General features: G+C 40.3%; 1 protein-coding gene across 3 annotated transcripts in view; it reads right to left on the reverse strand.

Moving 5' to 3' along the window:
* GLDC (glycine decarboxylase) overlaps nucleotides 1-17831 on the reverse strand; it is a 145939-nt gene that overhangs the window by 101250 nt on the left and 26858 nt on the right. For all 3 annotated transcript variants that reach the window (XR_009552012.1, XR_009552013.1, XM_060199545.1), the window contains exons 4-5: nucleotides 7010-7174; nucleotides 1771-1848 (exon numbers count right to left, since the gene is read on the reverse strand). Coding sequence is in view for 1 of the 3 variants with exons in the window: in XM_060199545.1 (XP_060055528.1) it covers nucleotides 1771-1848; nucleotides 7010-7174 (243 nt within the window). In the remaining 2 variants the exon portion in view is untranslated. The remainder of the gene's footprint in view (nucleotides 1-1770; nucleotides 1849-7009; nucleotides 7175-17831) is intronic.

Below are 17831 nucleotides of genomic sequence, written 5' to 3' on the forward strand. Positions count from 1 at the left end.
ACCAAAGACAAAATTATGTTTTTACTTTTCAAAGGACAATGATCTAGTTTTCTTTCAGTGATATAGCACTCATAGTCTAGGTCCTTCTCCAATGCCTTCTACCCATTCCTCTCTTCTCTGTGTGTGTCTTTCTCTCTCTTTCTCTCTCTCTCTACACACACACACACACACACACACACACACACACACACACACACACTGTATTCCACACCTAGCCCTTTATTGCCTGTACCAACTCAAGTATATCTAACTGCTCAGTTTCTGTTTCTCTTCTACCATTACTCTTCTCTTTTCTTTCCTTCTACTGCTACCAGCATTTCATGCCTACATAATTCCACTGCTCCTAGCAGATTTTTTGTTTGTTTCTTTGAATCAGATAAAAGAGAGAGGGCAAAACACAGAGCTGGAGGGGGAGAAAGAGACAGGAGAGACACCACAGCACTGTCCCATCTCTTGTGAAGTTTCCCCTTGTGCATGGTATTCCAATGTGATGCCCAGGGCTTGAAGCCAGGTCTTCACACATGGTGAAGTGTGCACTCTACCAGGGAAGCTATCTTCCAGCCCTGCCTCCATCTTTTTTGTAAGAACCTGCTTGTAGAGGATGGGGAACATCACTTTCTGCTCCTAAAGAATGAATACCTGTGAGAAGAAAACCATCACTACTTTCATCTTGAATCAGTCTTAGGTGACTGAAAAGCCATCAACAAGAAGGAGGAAGACCTTCCCCACATTTCTAAAAGCATGCTAAGAGGAAAAATTACCAGATTTTAGGTGGAGAAAACACATAAACATGACACAAGCAGTAGTTGTTTTGTGTTTGCTTAATCTGATTAATAAACAAATAATAAATAATAATCTGATTAATAAACAAATATGGATTCATTTACATATACTATCCTCACTACATGGGTTCCCTATAAATTAGATGTGTAATAAAATACACAGTCAAATCAATTATGTGAAAATATCACTTACCTCTGCTTTTCAGATATCTGAAAAGGCTAAATTATTTTAATATTTAAAATTTATTTTACGGGAGTCGGGCTGTAGCGCAGCGGGTTAAGCGCAGGTGGCGCAAAGCACAAGGACCGGCATAAGGATCCCGGTTCGAACCCGGCTCCCCACCTGCAGGGGAGTCGCTTCACAGGCGGTGAAGCAGGTCTGCAGGTGTCTATCTTTCTCTCCTCCTCTCTGTCTTCCCCTCCTCTCTCCGTTTCTCTCTGTCCTATCCAACAACAACGACAACAACAATAATAACTACAACAATAAAACAACAAGGGCAACAAAAGGGAATAAATAAATAAAATAAAATATAAAAAAAAAATAAAATAAATAAATAAAATTTATTTTACAAAAATGAGGTTGCTTACTATAAAAACAGTGGTAACTAAAGCCACTGTGCATGTTATTCTCAATTCTAATAAATTTTACTTACTAACAAGACCCTAGGGAAATAAAAGTAAAAAAAAAAAATTTAACTAAACGGATTCATCTTAAATTCATTTAGAAGAAGTGAGAACAGAGAGTATATTTTATCCCTGAGTTCAAAATGTAGATAAAATGAATTACAAAAGAGCTCCAAATATGTTAAAGGAAGGAGAAACACCTTTGCCTTTCCAGAATTCCATGGTACTTCAAAGGAAAGTGATGAACGAATGAATGAGTAAGTGAATGAATGAGAGACGGCAAGAGTAGCCACACAAATGAACAGCTGCCTCTGTTAACTTTAAGTAAAAAAAAAAAAAAAAAAAGACAAATTAAGTCAATTACTTGGCTCGAGTCTGGATGACAGCTATTGTCTGTGGGTGGCACCGAGGGTCAACAAAGAATTTCCTCCTCTTGTTGTGTCTGTTGAAAAGGAAAATCACAATCAAGCATGAGCATTAATGAAGTCAGCATAATGAAGTCAGAGTGGAAAGCAAAGGGAGCAATTCAGGAAAAGTCTGAGAACAATATTAAAAAATTCCTTTTTTTCTTTTTAATTTTTTTATATTTATTTTCCCCTTTTTTGCCCTTGCTTTATTTTTTTATTGTTGTAGTTATTGATGTCATCATTGTTAGATAGGGCAGAGAGAAATGGAGAGAGAAGGGGAAGACAGAGAGGGGAAGAGAAAGACACCTGCAGACCTGCTTCACTGCCTGTGAAGCAACTCCCCTGCAGGTGGGGAGCTGGGGGCTTGAACCGGGATCCTTAAGCCAGTCCTTGTGCTTCGCGCAACATACGCTTTAATGTGCTGCGCTACCGCCCAACTGCCAAAAAATTCTAACTCATGGGGGTGAGGTGGTAGCACATTGGGTTAAGCACATATGGCACAAAGCACAAGGACCAGCATAAGGACACCAGTATGAGCTCCAACTCCCCACCTGCAGGAGGGTCGCTTCACAAGTGGTGAAGTAGGCCTGCAGGTGTCTTTCTCTCCCCCTGTCTTCCTGTCGTCTCTCCATTTCTCTCTGTCCTATCCAACAACAACAACAGCAATAACAACAACAACAATAATAACAACAATAAACTAAAAGGGCAACAAAAGGGAAAAAGTGGCCTCCAGGAGCAGTGGATTCGTAGTGCAGGCACCGAGCCCCAGCAATAACCCTGGAGGCAAAAAAATAATAAATTCTAATTCAGGTGGTCTAGGAGCTGGAGCTGTCACCTCCAGGGTTATTACTGGGGCTCAGTACCTGCACTATGAATCCACTACTCCTGGAGGCCATTTTTCCCATTTTGTTGCCCTTGTTGTTATTGCTGGGGGCTTTTGTTGTTGTAGTTGGGAAGGACTGAGACAAATGGAGAGAGGGGGGAAAGACAGAAAGGGGGAGAGAGAGATAGATACATGAAGACCTGCTTTACCTCCTGTGAAGCAACCTGCTTTACCTCCCTGAAGGTGGGGAGCTGGGGGCTCAAACCAGGATCCTTACACCAGTCCTTGTGCTTCGCACCTTGTGCGCTTAACCTGCTGCACTACTTGCATGGCCTCCGAAAAGATTTTTTTCTTAATTCTCAATCATTTATGACAAATAATAGTGTATGTTGCTTAGAATTACACTAAAATTCAATTACCACTCTAGCCTCAGTCAGTAAAATCAGTCTTAGACAGGTTTAAATTTTTAAAACTGGAAGCAATTACAGAAGCCAGACCTTCTACCTTCTGCAACCCACAATGACCCTGGGTCCATGCTCCCAGAGGGATAGAGAATGGGAAAGCTACTGGGGAGGGGGTGGGATATGGAGATTGGGCGGTGGGAATTGTGTGGAGTTGTACCCCTCCTACCCTATGGTTTTGTTAATTAATCCTTTCTTAAATAAAAAAAAAATTTAAAAAAAAATTTTTTTTAAACTATACTGTGAAAGGAAATACAGAAAAGCAAATCAAAGGATAGTGCTTAGGTACAAGGGTAAATAAAGAACTAACTTATAAATAAAACCATCTAAGCAGTTGGAAGAGCAAAGGTCTTACATATCTAAAACTGTTTTAATCCCTGGTGCTGCATCTACCACCTACTTCTCTCTCTCTCTCTCTCTCTCTCACACACACACACACACACACACACACACACACACAATGTGAAATATTGTATCATGTGTAATATATAAAATAAACCTTTGAAAAATAAATAAACCGAGCAGGGGTAGTAGTTCTACATGTTGGAACACAGGACTCAAATGCCTCAGACCCCTAAGGTGTCAGCTTAATCCCAGGCACTAACATATGTCAAAGTTAAGCAGTACTATGGTCACTCACTTTCTCACTCTGTGTATGTCACAGACAGGCTGTAACACAAGCAGAGACATTTGGCTAGAAGTTCACTACCAGCTCATAGTTTCAGAAATGAAACAGGTAGGGATGCATAACAGGATGTGTATCATGACCAAAGCTAGTTTTAAAAGTGGGGGGGATACATGTGTATTGTGCTATGCACAAAATTTCCCACAAAGATACAGAATAAACAGTTCATAGCAGCTTCCTCATAGGAATAGAATTGAAAAATAGCAGGCTCTACTTGTCACTATGTCCAACAGTTTGAAATTTTCCCTCCAATATGTGTGTGTTGTTGTAAAGACTAACATAAATTTAATATAGAATAAAATAGAATTGGGGAGATAAAAAAGTAATGATTTTTTCAGTGCACGTGTTCATCCATTACATAATGCAAAATTCATTTTGAAATATAAATAAAATTAAAGGCAATAACTATCTAAACTTAAATGATCCAAGTTGGAAATAAAAGCACTGTTTTGTTTTAATTTCCAAAAAGAAAAAGCAGACTGCTTCTCAAGAGTTTGAAATAAAATTAGAATAAAAGGTACAAGAATTTAGAGGAAGTATGTCAAAATTTTGCAAAGTTTGATACCTCACTAACATCAGTTATTTCAGCAAAGAGCCCCTGAACTGTCAACTAGAAAGCCCAGGACTTCCACAGTATGTGACGAAGTTTAGTCTTAGAAAAATAGGTGGTGGGATAGTTGAATGCATATGTTACAATGAGCAAGGATCTGGGTTCAAGGCCCCAGTCCCCAGCTGCAGGGGGAAAGCTTCACAACAGGTGAAGCAATGCTGCAGGTGTCTCGCTGTCTTCCTCTCTATCTCCTCCTTCCTCATTTTTGGCTGTCTCTATCCAATAAATAAATAAAATCATAAAAAATTATTATTAAAAAAAGTAAAAGAAGTGGTAAAATATAGGAAAATTTCCAGAAGGTAGGTAAGGGAGAGATAATGAAAATGAGTGAAAAGTAGAAAACAATGTTTCGAGTTGGAGATTGAAGAGTAAACAGTGAACAGCATTCCCTTTTAGCTCTCAATGACAGGAGAGCCAAGGCCACCCACTAGGGCAGCCAAAGGGACAGAGAGTTTATGGCTTGAACTTAGAGGTCCCTGTACCTGATTACTAAGCTGGGTGGAAGTCAAAAACCAGTTAGAACAGGGGCCAGGTGGTGGCCCACCTGGTTAAGCACACACATTACAATGTGCAAGGTCCCAGGTTCAAGCCCCCTGCGGAGGGAAAGCTTCCAGTGGTGTAGCAGGGCTGCAGGTGCCTCTCTGTCTCTCTCCCTCTCTATCACCCCTTTCCCTCTTGATTTCTGGCTGTCTCTATCAAATAAATAAGTAAAAAAAAAAAAAAAAAGAACATTCAGGACAAAAGGCAGAAAAATACCCTTAAAAACTTAATCAAGGGAGTCGGATGGTAGTGCAGTGGGTTAAACGCACGTGGCACGAAGAGCCAAGGACCGGCTTAAGGATCCCGGTTCGAGCCCCTGGTTCCCCACCTGCAGGGGAGTCACTCCACACGCAGTGAAGTCTGCAGGTGTCTATCTCTTCTCCCCCCTTCTCTGTCTTCCCCTCCTCTCTCCATTTCTCTCTGTCCTATCTAACAAGGACGACATCAACAACAATAATAACTACAACAACAATAAAAAACAAGAGCAACAAAAGGGAAAATAAATAAATATAAAAATTAAAAAAAAACTTAATCAGTTAGCAGTACCCTTTGTCCTTCTGCTTTCTTCTTGAAGTCTTGGCTAGAGCTCCAACAGTTATCTTACAATGATGAGGATAAAAGTCATACAATAAAGATGGTAGAGAAAGAGAGCATTTGAACTGCCTGACAACCTGAATTTAACATTAACCTTTCTTTGTATAAAACATTATACAGAAGAAGAATTAAACATTTTCTTATACAGTGTGGCTTATATTAGTGACATTGTTCCTTTTAAATTTTTATTCAGGTTACATTGATTCACAATGTGTTTTAGGGATTCAATTTCATACCTATTCCTGATACAAGTTACCATACAATAATAGTGTTTTGTTTTGGTTTGGTTTTTATTAGAGCACTGATCAGCTCAGGCTTATGATGGTTCCTGGGGTTGAACTTGGAACCTGTGGTGCCTTGGGGAAGTCTATTATATAAACCACTGTGCTAAGAGCCCCAGCCCAATAGTAACTTTTTCATTTAAAATACATTTGACCAGTATGATGGTGGGAATTGTATGAATAATACCCTCCTCTTCTCCCATAATCTTGTCGATCATTATTAAATCACTAATAAAAAAAAAGTTGAAAAATAAGAAGACACAAAGCAGAACACAGACTGGACTTGGTGTATTGCACCAAGTAAAAGACTCTGGGGTGGGGGGAGGGTTCACGTCCTGGAACATGATGGCAAAGGAGGACCTAGAGGAGGTTGAATTGTAATCTGGAAAACCGAGCCATGTTACACATATACAAAATATTATACTTTTTTTTTTGCCTCCAGGGTTATTATTGCTGAGGCTTGGTGCCTGCACTATGATTCCACTGCTCCTAGAGGCCATTTTTCCCATTTTGTTGTCCTTGTTGTTACCCTTGTTGTTGTTATTATTGTTGTCATTGCTGTTGTTGTTGGATAGGACAGAGAGAAATCGAAAGAGATGGGGAGACAGAGAGAAGGAGAGAAAGACAGATACCTACAGGCCTGCTTCACTACCTGTGAAGCGATCCCCCTGCAGATGGGGAGCCAAGAGCTTGAATAGGGATCCTTGCTGCTGGTCCTTGCACTTCACGCCACGTGCGCTTAACCCGCTACACTATCATCCAACCCCCAGTACTATACTTTACTGTTGACTGTAAACCATTAATCCTTCCAATAAAGAAATATATATACATATATATGACACATAACATTCCATAAATTTAAGATATAATTGTGATTATTTTTTCAATACATTATTATTTTTTTACATCTTTCTGCTACTTCAGCTTACTGATAGTGTTACTGACACAATATGCCATATATATGTACAAGTGTGTACTTGTATATATGTACATATATATATATATATGTACTTGTATGTACATATATATATGTGTGTGTGTGTGTGTGTGTGTGTGTGTGTGTGTATTCGTGATTGGGTGTATATGTTAAGTCACTGAGCACTGACTAGAACAATGGAGTCTCAACTATTCAGCAAGAAAGAACTTGGAGGACTTCCCTCACCCTAATGCCCTTAGGGGATCTTCAGGCAGGAAACTCTTACCTGTAGCACAGTTGCATGGCCTCTGCAGCAGCAGTTGCCTCATCCAACAGAGATGCATTAGCCATGTCCATGCCTGTGATGTCACATACCATGGTCTGATAATTGAGTAAACTTTCCAGTCTCCCCTGAGATACCTCTGGCTGATAAGGTGTATACTGGGTGATCCTGCAAGGAACACAAAGTCTAAACTGACTCAACAATTCAGACATACTCATGAAATATCTTCACTGTAGAATTCAGTACCTAAAAATTTAGTTTGCCTCTCTTAAGAATTATGAGCCAGTAAGCTTCCCTTTTGGCCTTTGCAAATAAGCTCTGAAGTAAACCACAGTAACAATATTACCTTTTTGAGGATGATTACTACTTTGTTTTTTTGTTGTTTTTTTTTTTTGTACTTTGTTTTTTTGTTGTTTTCTTTGTCTCATTTTTAAAAATATTTTTATTGGGGGATTAATGGTTTACAGTAAATATAGTTGTCAGTACATGTGTGAAATTTCTCAGTTTTCTGCAAAGCACACTCACCCCCAGCATAGCTCTTCCTCCACCATCATGCACCAGGACCTGAAAGTTACCCCTAGGATTCTTTACTTTGGTAGAATAGTACTTAGTTTTCTTTATCAATCTTATATTGTATTATAGTCTAGCTCTTAGAATCCACTTGAGCCTACATATGAACAGAAATTTCATTTTTCATGATCTTTCTTCTAGATAAAAATTCATCTTATTTATATTTAACAATGCAAAAGGATCTGAGAACTTATTCTCAGAATGAAGAGGTCAGGTGGTGATGAACCTGCATGAGTGCACATGTTACAATCTGCGAGGACCTGTGCTCAAGCCTCTGCTCCCCACCTATGGGGGGGAAGCTTCACAAGTGTGAAGCAGGTCTGCAGGTGTCTCTCTGTCTCTCTTCCTCTCTACCTCCCACTCCATTCTCGATATCTGGCTGTCTCTATCAAATAAATAAAGATAATAAATTTTTTTTAAAAAAATCTTAATTCTCAAAATGTAGCTGGGGCTTATTTTTGTTTTGTTTTTGTGGGTTAAGAATATTTATTTTGGGGCCGAGTGGTGGTGCACCTAGTTGAGCACACACGTTACAATGTGCAACAACCCAGGTTCGAGCCCCCGGTCCCCACCTGCAGGGGGAAAGGTTCACCAGTGGTGAAGCAGTGCTGCAGGTGTCTCTCTGTCTCTCACCCTCTTTATCTCTCCCATCTCTCTCAATTTCTGACTGTCTCTATCCAATCAATAAATAAAGATAATAAAAAATAATATTTATTTTATTCCAATAAGTTGTATGTTTTCTTAGGAATTAATAGATCTAGTTAAAGAATTCTCTATCTCTTTTCATTTTATTATTTATTTATTTATCAGAGTAGCACTGGGACTCGAAGCCTACACAACAAATCAACAGCTCTGGGCAACCATTTTTTCCTTTTTTCTTTTCTTTTTTTACTTTGCCTTTTTTATTAGATGGGACACAGAGAAATTGAGAGGGGAGATGGAGTTAGAGAAGGAGAAAGAGAGACACCTGCAGACATGCTTCACCAATTATGAAGTTTTTCCTCTGCAGATGGGGAATAAGGGCTCAAACCTGAGTACTTAACCAAGGAAATATGTACACTCAACTGGGTATGCCATCACCTGGTTTATTTTAAGAATTCTCAGTATCAACTTATTACTAAAAATTTGTGAAAGTTTACTCCACAGATATTAAAATTTAAGAAAAAAATAGAAGGTAGCATAGATATGGATTCTAATATTAAATGCTCTAGTTATTAGCCAGCTACTAGCCAGTTATTAGCTAGTTATTAGTCAATCCATTTGGTTCATTCACCCTGCTTTGTTTGTTTGTTTGTTTGTTTTTTCATTCACTCACTTATCCTACAAGTGCCAAAGAGGACACTAGACTCAGTGATATATATGCAACAGTAAAATACTTGCTCTTATGAATATATTTTAGTGAGGAGAGAAGACAATAAATAAAATTATTTCAAAGTGACAAATGTCTTAAAGAGAATAAAACAAAAAGAGGGGCTGCCGGGATAGCCTGAGGGTACTTCTTTCCGAGCTAGTGCTCTCTGGCTTGGAGAGAACTCAACTGGAGCCGATCTAGGCTGCTGCGTGGGAGAGGGATCAGGAACTCGTGCCGCACTAACTTCCGCAGGAGATACACTCTGGAACTCTCGGAGCCAGAAAGCAATGACGTGCAGCGTTTCATCCTCCGGCATTTTCTTCTGTGGTCAGCTACTTTGGACTGACACCTCCATCGGACTTACTGGTACATGCTGCTGTGTTTCTCAAAGACTAACTTCAGCCAATTGCCTTGAGACTTTATAGACCATGTCCCCTCGCCTGCAGGCTCTTCCCCAGAGGCAGAAAACTCCCCCTCCTTATTAGGTTATGCCCACAGAGGCATGAAGCGCCCCAAGAGGCAAGAGATGCCCACAGAGGCAGGAAACGCCCTTTGAGGCAAGAGATGCCCCCAGAGGCATGAAGCATTCCCAGAGGCAAGAAATGCCATTTCACCTGCTAGGCCTTGCCCTTTGAGGCAAGAAACGTTCCCCTTGACATCACATTGGTTATTGCTGCTCGCCTATTTTGTTTTCCATGTCTTTTTTTTTTTTTTTTTACTTTCATTATTTTTTTTTAAATTTTTTATTTAAGAAAGGATTAGTGAACAAAAGCATAAGGTAGGAGGGGTACAACTCCACACAATTCCCAACACCCAATCCCCATAACCCACCCCCTCCCATGGTAGCCTTCCCATTCTCTATCCCTCTGGGTACTGTCCAGCAAACCATAACAAAGGGACTTTTCAAAGTTAACCCAATTAACAAATAATGTGATGTTAATATTAACTATTGATTGTCTTTTTGAACCCTAAGACAGCAGGAATCACATCTTCACTATAGAGCCCCTACTTCCCCCAGTCCTGGAACCCTTGGATAGGGCCCACTTTCCTGTATGCATCTCCTAATCCAAACCAAATAACATTGCATCTGCCGATCACAACCTAACCAAAGCAACGATTGCTACCTCAACATGCTTCACCTCAGAATGTATCCAGAAACTTCACGTGTGGAATGACAACCCTTCAGCTTCATTACTCGGGTGAGACCTTTCCTTTAATAGTACACTCTAATTTCATCTCAGGTAGTTCACTTTCTAACAAAGTCCCATAACCTAGATATACACCAGTTTCTATGAGAGAGAGCTTATGTGCACACGTATCCATAAACTACTGCAAAATATATACCTGAAAGCAGGACTACACTAGAGTTTGCAGTGAGTACCTCCCTAACACTTCCTCTCCACTATTCCAAGCTTGGGATCCATGATTGCTCAACAAACTGTTTGGTGTCCTGGAGCTCAGCTTCCCCAGAGGCACACCCTACTAGGGAAAGAGATAGGCAGACTGGGGGTATGGACCGACCAGTCAACGCCCATGTTTTCCATGTCTTATGCCAGTTCTTTTGAAAACGCCTGTACGATATATGTTTCTGTTCACCCCACAACGGCCATTAGTTAAAAAGAAAGGGGGAATTGTTGGTATGCATGAGACCCCTTCTGTTTCATTTGGTTTAAATCCCCCCTGCTTAACACTATTCTATTTACATAACCACTTCATTCTATTTACATAACCACTGTTAACAAGTTCCACCCTCCCTCCAGGGCATTTGTGGTTCAGTGATAGGATTCTCGCCTAATCTGCCCCCTCTTTGTCACACTCTGATTTTCACCAGTCACTTTTCTCTCCACCCTCTCTATGTCACATCCTGTTTCCACCTTATTTGGCAAGTATATATAAAGACAGCATTGTGAGTTTTACAGTACTGTACTTTGAGTTTAACTTAGCTCGTCTTAGATTGTGCTGTGTCCTGCATGAATAAAGAGATACTGCCTACAGCTCAACCATGAGTCCCTGGTCGTCTGTTACCCGCCCGTGAAGCCAGCCCGGAGAAAACAACAAGGGGCTGCATAGTGGCACACCCAGTTAGACACACATAGTACTAAGTGCAAGGACCAGGTTCGAGCCCCTGCTCCCCACTTGTACCTATCTTTCTCTCTCCTGTCTCCCCTCCCCTTTCAATTTTTTGCTGTCCTATTGAATAAAATGATGGGGAGAAATGGCCACCAGGAGCAATGGAGTCACAGTGCCAACCCCAGTGACTGGGGACAAAGAGAAAGAGAGAATAAAACAAGATGATAAAATAGGTGAGAGGAATTGGCAGAGCTATCTTCACCAACCTTTATACTCTTCTTTTCCCCATTGTTATATGTACTGGTATTATAATGATCCTGAAAGATGGAAATGTTATATACACTGGTAATGTACTGACCCAAGCTGATGAAAATGTGAGACCTATTGAGTTAGAGCAAATGTGGAGCAAAGGCTCCAGCCATGGTAACATGTATGCTCGAACAGACGTGCCACCACCCAGCCTCCTAGCTGTGGTATCTTTTCTTCTCTCCCTCTAGCTCTCTCTTTCTAACTTAAAAGGTTAGTCCAGAATGGAACACCCTGGTAATGACTTCCCCGCCCCCCCCCCAAAAAAAAGGTCCTGATAATATACCTCTGTGGGGATCAGGAAGTGGCGTACTAGGCTAAGTGCACATAGTACAAGGTGCAAGGACCCACGCAGGGAACTCAGTTTGAACCCATGGTTTCCCACCCACAGGGGGTTGCTTCACAAATGGTGAAGCAGGTCTGCAGGTGTCTGTCTTTCTCTCTCCCTTTTTATTTCCCCCTCCTCTCTCAATTTCACACTGTGCTATCCAAAAAAAAAAAAAATGGAGCAGTGGATTCATAGTGTAGGCACCAAGCCCCAGTGATAACCCTGGGGGCAAAAAAAAAATTAGATATACCTCTGAAATAAGTCTGGCATCAAGTCAGGCTACCACTAGTATGGTTCTAGTTCTGGTTCATGCTTTAACATGTAAGGACATTGTTTCAGATCTCTATTGTTAACTAAATACAAAGCAGGAAAAAAAGTTTCACTTTGCTTTGATTTTGTTCAAACCCCTTCTACCCATCCCCTCCCTCTTTCCTTCTTTCGTCTTCTTACAATCTTTCTCAGGTTATTTTCATCCATCTTTTTTTTTTAATATATTTATTTATTTATTTATTTTCCCTTTGTTTTTGCCCTTGTTGTTTTATTGTTGTAGTCATTATTGTTGTTGTTATTGATGCCTTCGTTGTTGGATAGGACAGAGAGAAATGGAGAGAGGAGGGGAAGACAGGGAGAGAGAAAGATAGACACCTGCAGACCTGCTTCACCGCTTGTGAAGCGACTCCCCTGCAGGTGGGGAGCCAGGGGCTTGAACCGAGACCCTTATGCCGGTCTTTGTGCTTTGCGCCACCTGCGCTTAACCGCTGCGCTACCGCCCGACTCCCTCATCCATCTTTTTTAAGGCTTTGAAATCATTGTGTTCTTATCCTTCAGGGTAAATGGGGTGTGGAACTTGCCTTACTAAACAGTATGAAATCAAGACTTAAAAAAAAAGATGCTACAGGGGCCAGGCAGTGGTATACCTAGTTGGCACACGTTACAATATGCAAGAAGCTGGGTTTGAGGCCCCAGTCCCCACCTGCAAGATGCTGCAAGCAGGTCTGCAGGTGTTTCTCTTTCTTTCCTATTGCCCCTTCCCTCTCAATTTCTCTATGTCTGTATCCAGTAAGTAATAACATAAAATTAAAAAATATAAGAAAACAAAGTTTAAGGGGATGGGATACAGAGTTCTGATGGTGGGAATTGTGTGGAGTTGTACCCCTCTTATCCTATGGTTTTGTCAATATTTCCTTTTTATAAATAAAAAAAAAGAAAATGTTTTATAAAACAAAGTTTATAAAACATTTTTCCTCCTGAAGCTTTTTTTAGTATAATAATATCTGTGTAAACAGCTGAGTATATTTTTGCTCCAGTTAACTCCTTAAACAGCCTCACTTCCCAACTGTAATTCTAAGTGGGTGATGAACTGGAATAAATGAGGCACGCAATACATGATGTAGACAAAGGGACTTGAAAGGGAATTTGAACAGAAATGGGGTCACACAAAAGGCACAGACCATGGAAAATTGTCACTGCAGATAAGATAGAAACTATACACAGCAAGGTCTGCTGACATGAAAACATACATTTAGATTGCTTGGCTAAGACAACATTTTCCTGTTATTCAAAGTCCTAATTTGACATACAGATGGACACAAAAACCTAAAATTATATATACAGACACACACAAAGGCATGTGCATATATCAGCTAGTCCATATGATAAATGAGAAACATTTAGCATACATATTGAAAATATAAAATAGGAAGAAAACAAATTATACAAAGAATTCATCACAGCACTGATTATAATATTTTTAAATGAGCAACAAACTAAATGTCCATTAAAATAAAAAGTTAAATTACACATGTGTATATTATAGTATGCATGAAATGGTGTGATAAAGACTATTTCCTGACTTAGAAAGTACTTGTGATATGTTAATTTAGAAAGTAAAATATTGTGAGTCAGCCAGTAGCGCAGCAGGTTAAGCACACTTGGTACGAAGCCCAAGGACGGAGGGGAGCCCCTGCCCCCCACCTGAAGGGGAGACACTTCACAAGCAGTGAAGCAACGGCTCTGCAGGTGTCTATCTTTCTCTCCTCATCTCTGTCTTCCCCTCCTCTCTCCATTTCTCTCTGTTCTATCCAACAATGATGACATCAATAATAATAATAACTACAACAATAAAACAAAAGGGAATAAATAAATATTAAAAAAGAAGAAATTTTAAAAAAAGAAAGTAAAATATCCAGCTAAGGAGGCATCTTAGCGCTGAGTGTAGAACTCAAGTTCAAAGTTGGAAAAATCAGGTTAACAGAATTCCCACCTTCTGCATCCCAAAAATAATTTTGAGCCATACTCCCAAAGGGGAGAAATATTAGGGGAAGATAACCAGAGGGCTCTGAATTCCATAAGGACCTGGAAGAGAGAAGGGGAGAGGGAGGGACATTTGGATGTAACAATAGGTGTATGTGTGACTTGGAAAGGAAGAGAAAATGGAGGAAAAAGAAAAGGCCAAATATATACAAACATAGACAGATGGTTATAGAAATATGTACTCCAGAGCTGAGGAAAACGCACAATGGTTATGCAAAAGACTTTTATGCCTGAGTCTCCAAGATCCCAGGTTCAATCCCCAGCACCACCATAAACCAGAGCTGAGCAGAAAAAGCTTTGAACTTCTGTCTTTGTATTTCTCTTTCTCGTTAAAATAAAATAAAATAAAATAAAATAAAATAAATTAAAATAAAGAGAAATATGTACTCCTTTAAATGGCAAGATAATTCGCAGATTTCTCTGCATCTTCACCAATATTAACTCTGGTCTCAACCTTAGTTCAGAATCAAATCGATGGGGTTTACAGTCAACAATATTTATACACCTTTCCCATATTTGGGAGCTACTCTCTTCCCTGATCCAGCTTTCTGGTCCTTTTTCCAGCCATGACATCATCTCCCCAGACAGTAATTTGGACCCACCTGAATATCAGATTTCAGGCTCAGGGGGGAAAGAAAAATAAAAAAAAAGAAAAGAAAGAAAGAAAAAAAAAAAACTAGTATAGCCAGAGACCCTTTGGAATACAACTAAAATATGCCTACTAGCTATCTACAAAACAGAGACACTCCCCCTACCCCAACTGTTCATCTGCACTATTCCAGCCTTTAGGTTCATGATTAATCAACAATTTGTTTGGCTTTGTATGTTAACTCTCTTTTCAGCCACCAGGTTCCAGATGCTAGCGGGATGCCAACCAGACATCCCTGGACAGACAACCCCACCAATGTGTCCTGGAGTTCCAATTCCCTAGAGCCCTGCCCCACTAGGGAAAGAGAGAGGCAGACTGGGAGTATGGATCGAGCTGTCAACACCCATGTTCAGCAGCGGGGAAGCAATTACAAAAGCCAGACCTTCCACTTTCTGCATCCCACAGTGACCTTGGGTACATATTCCCAGAGGGTTTAAAAATTAGGAAAGCTATCAAGGGAGCTGATGAGATACGGAGTTCTGGTGGTGGGAATTGTGTGGAGTTATATCCCTCTTACCCTATGGTTTTGTCAGTCTTTCCTTTTTATTAATTAATTAATTAAGAAAAGAAACTATTCCCTGTGAACTGGGACAAGTAAACCTCTCTCATTGACAAGTTTTTATTATAATCTGTGGAGTTTACAGGTATTTAAAATCATGAGATTAACAAGATAAAGTGGCACAGAAATGGCAAAAGATTGTTAGTCTTTGGAAAAGAAATTTTCAGGGCTGGACAGTGATGTATGTCTGTAGTTGAAAGGCCCCTGTCTCTATCTGCAGGTATAGGAAGCTTCATGAGCAATGAGCTGTGTTACAAGTCTCAGTCTCTCTCTATCTCTTTCTCTCTCTCTCACCCCCCCATCTCCTCCTCCCCTGTTGATGTCTTTGTCTCTATCTAATATATGTATACAAAGTCCACCTAGAGCAGTGAAGCCTCAGTGACAACAAAAAAAGCAAGCTTAGGTTTATTTTTTAAATTTTTTTTAATCTTTTATTTATTTGTTGGATAGAGACAGTCAGAAATTGAGAGGGAAGGGGGTGATAGAGAAGGAGAGAGACAGAGAGATGCCTGTAACACTGCTTCACCACTTGTGAAGCTATCCCCTTGCAGGTGGGGACCATAGGCTCAAACCTGGGTCCTTGCACACTGTAACATATGCGCTCAACCAGGTGTGCAACCACCTGGCCCCCGCTTAGGTTAATTCTAATTAGCACTGTTAAAGGGAGATGACTTTAAAACTGTGGTCTTGCACCCACCTGCCCTATAACCCAGCAATACATCTCCTGAAGAAAAAATCCTAAGCTGACAAACACACCCAGCTAAAGAGATCTGTGTATAACTATATTCATAGCAGCACAATTTTTAATAGTCCAGATTTGGAGGCAACCTAGGTATTCAACAACAGATGAGTGACTAAGAAAGTTCTGATATGTATACACAATGGAATACTACTCAGCTATGAAAAATAATGAAGTCAACTTCTTCATCTCATCTTGGATGGTGCTTGAGATAGACAGAAAGAGGAGGATGAATATGGGATGATCTCACTCACAGGCAGAACTTGAGAAAGAACAGAAAGGGGAAACATAAAGTACAGCTTGGACTGGTTCAGGGTATTGTACCAAATCAAAGGACTCTGGGAAGAAGGGCAGGGAAAAGGATGGGGGAAAGGCAGCTTTCAGTTCCTGGTCACAATGATAGACCAAATTTGAAGGTGAAAACTGTTTCCATACAGTTATCATGATGAGATGAATAATTGTACCCATGTAAAACAGCTTTACTGCAAACCATCAACCTCAAAATAAAAGAAAGAAAAGAAAAAGAGCTAAAAAAAAAAAAAAAAAGAGCTGGGGAAACAGCATAGTAGTTATGCAAAAGGTCTCAGGTTCAATTCCCAACACCACCAGAGCTGAACAGTGTTTTGGTTTTTCTCTGTGTGTATTTCTCTCACATTAAAATAAAATAAATATTTTAAATTAAATTTAAAAATATAGAGATAAAAATGTGTACTTGCAAAAATGACACGTGATTCCATTACTGTTACTGGTAAACTTTCATAGTCTACGGAATTTTTTTTTCCTCTAGGGTTATTGCTGGGGCTCGGTGTCTGCACTACGAATCCACAGCTCCTGGAAGTCATTTTTTCCATTTTATTGGGTAGGACAGAGAGAAATTAGGAGAGGAGGAAGAGAGAGAGACGGAGAGAGAAAGACACCTGCAGACCTGCTTCACCGCTTGTGAAGCGACGCCCCCCACCCCCCGCAACAGGTAGGGAATGGGGGCTCGAACCCAGTTCGTTGCACTTTGTACTATGTACACTTAACCTGGTGTGCAACCGCCCACCGCCCGCCGCCTTTCCCCCCAAAAAACCAGAATTCTTCTACTATACTACACCTGTTTTATATTATAAAACAGGTCCTGGGGCACAACGGGTTAAGCGCACGTGGCACCAAGCTCAAAGACCGGTGTAAGGATCCCGGTTCCAGCCGCCGGCTCCCCACCTGCAGGGGAGTCGCTTCACAGGCGGTGAAGCAGGTCTGCAGGGGTCTTTCTCTCCCCCTCTGTGTCTTCCCCTCCTCTCTCCATTTCTCTCTGTCCTATCCAACTATGACATCAACAACAACAATAAAAAAACAAGAGCAACAAAAAAGGGGAATAAATAAACATTAAAAAAAATAAAAATAATGAAAAAAAACCCAGGTTCCTAAAGTTCTTCACAGTCATCTGCTAAACTTTTAGATCAGTAAGTCTCAGGTCTATGGAAACTAAAAATACTTCCAATTTAGGAGAAAAATATTATCACAAGGTTTACCATCCTTTACGCATTGTAGTTGCCTTGATTAGACAAAAGTTGTTTAGAAAATGTATTTGAGGTTTACAATCTAATTGTGACTATTTAACTAAACTTGATTCATTCTAGATGCATAGTAATGTTAAGAAGTATTTATTTGTATGAGGGCCTGGCGGTAGCTCCGCAGGTTAAGCACACATGGTGTAAAGCCAGTTCCAGCCCCCAACTCCCCACCTGCAGGTGGGTTGCTTCACTAGTAGCGAAGCAGGTCTGCAGGTGTCTATCTTTCTCGCCCCCTCTCTGTCCTCCTGTCCTCTGTTGATTTTTCTCTGTCCTATCCAACAATGACAATAATAATAACAACAACAATAAACAACAAGAGCAATAAAAAAGGAAAAAAGTCTCCAAGAGCAGTGGATTCCTGCAGGCACTCAGCCTCAGCGATAA

Source organism: Erinaceus europaeus, chromosome 10, assembly GCF_950295315.1.
Source record: "Erinaceus europaeus chromosome 10, mEriEur2.1, whole genome shotgun sequence".
Classification (NCBI taxonomy): Eukaryota; Metazoa; Chordata; class Mammalia; order Eulipotyphla; family Erinaceidae; genus Erinaceus; species Erinaceus europaeus.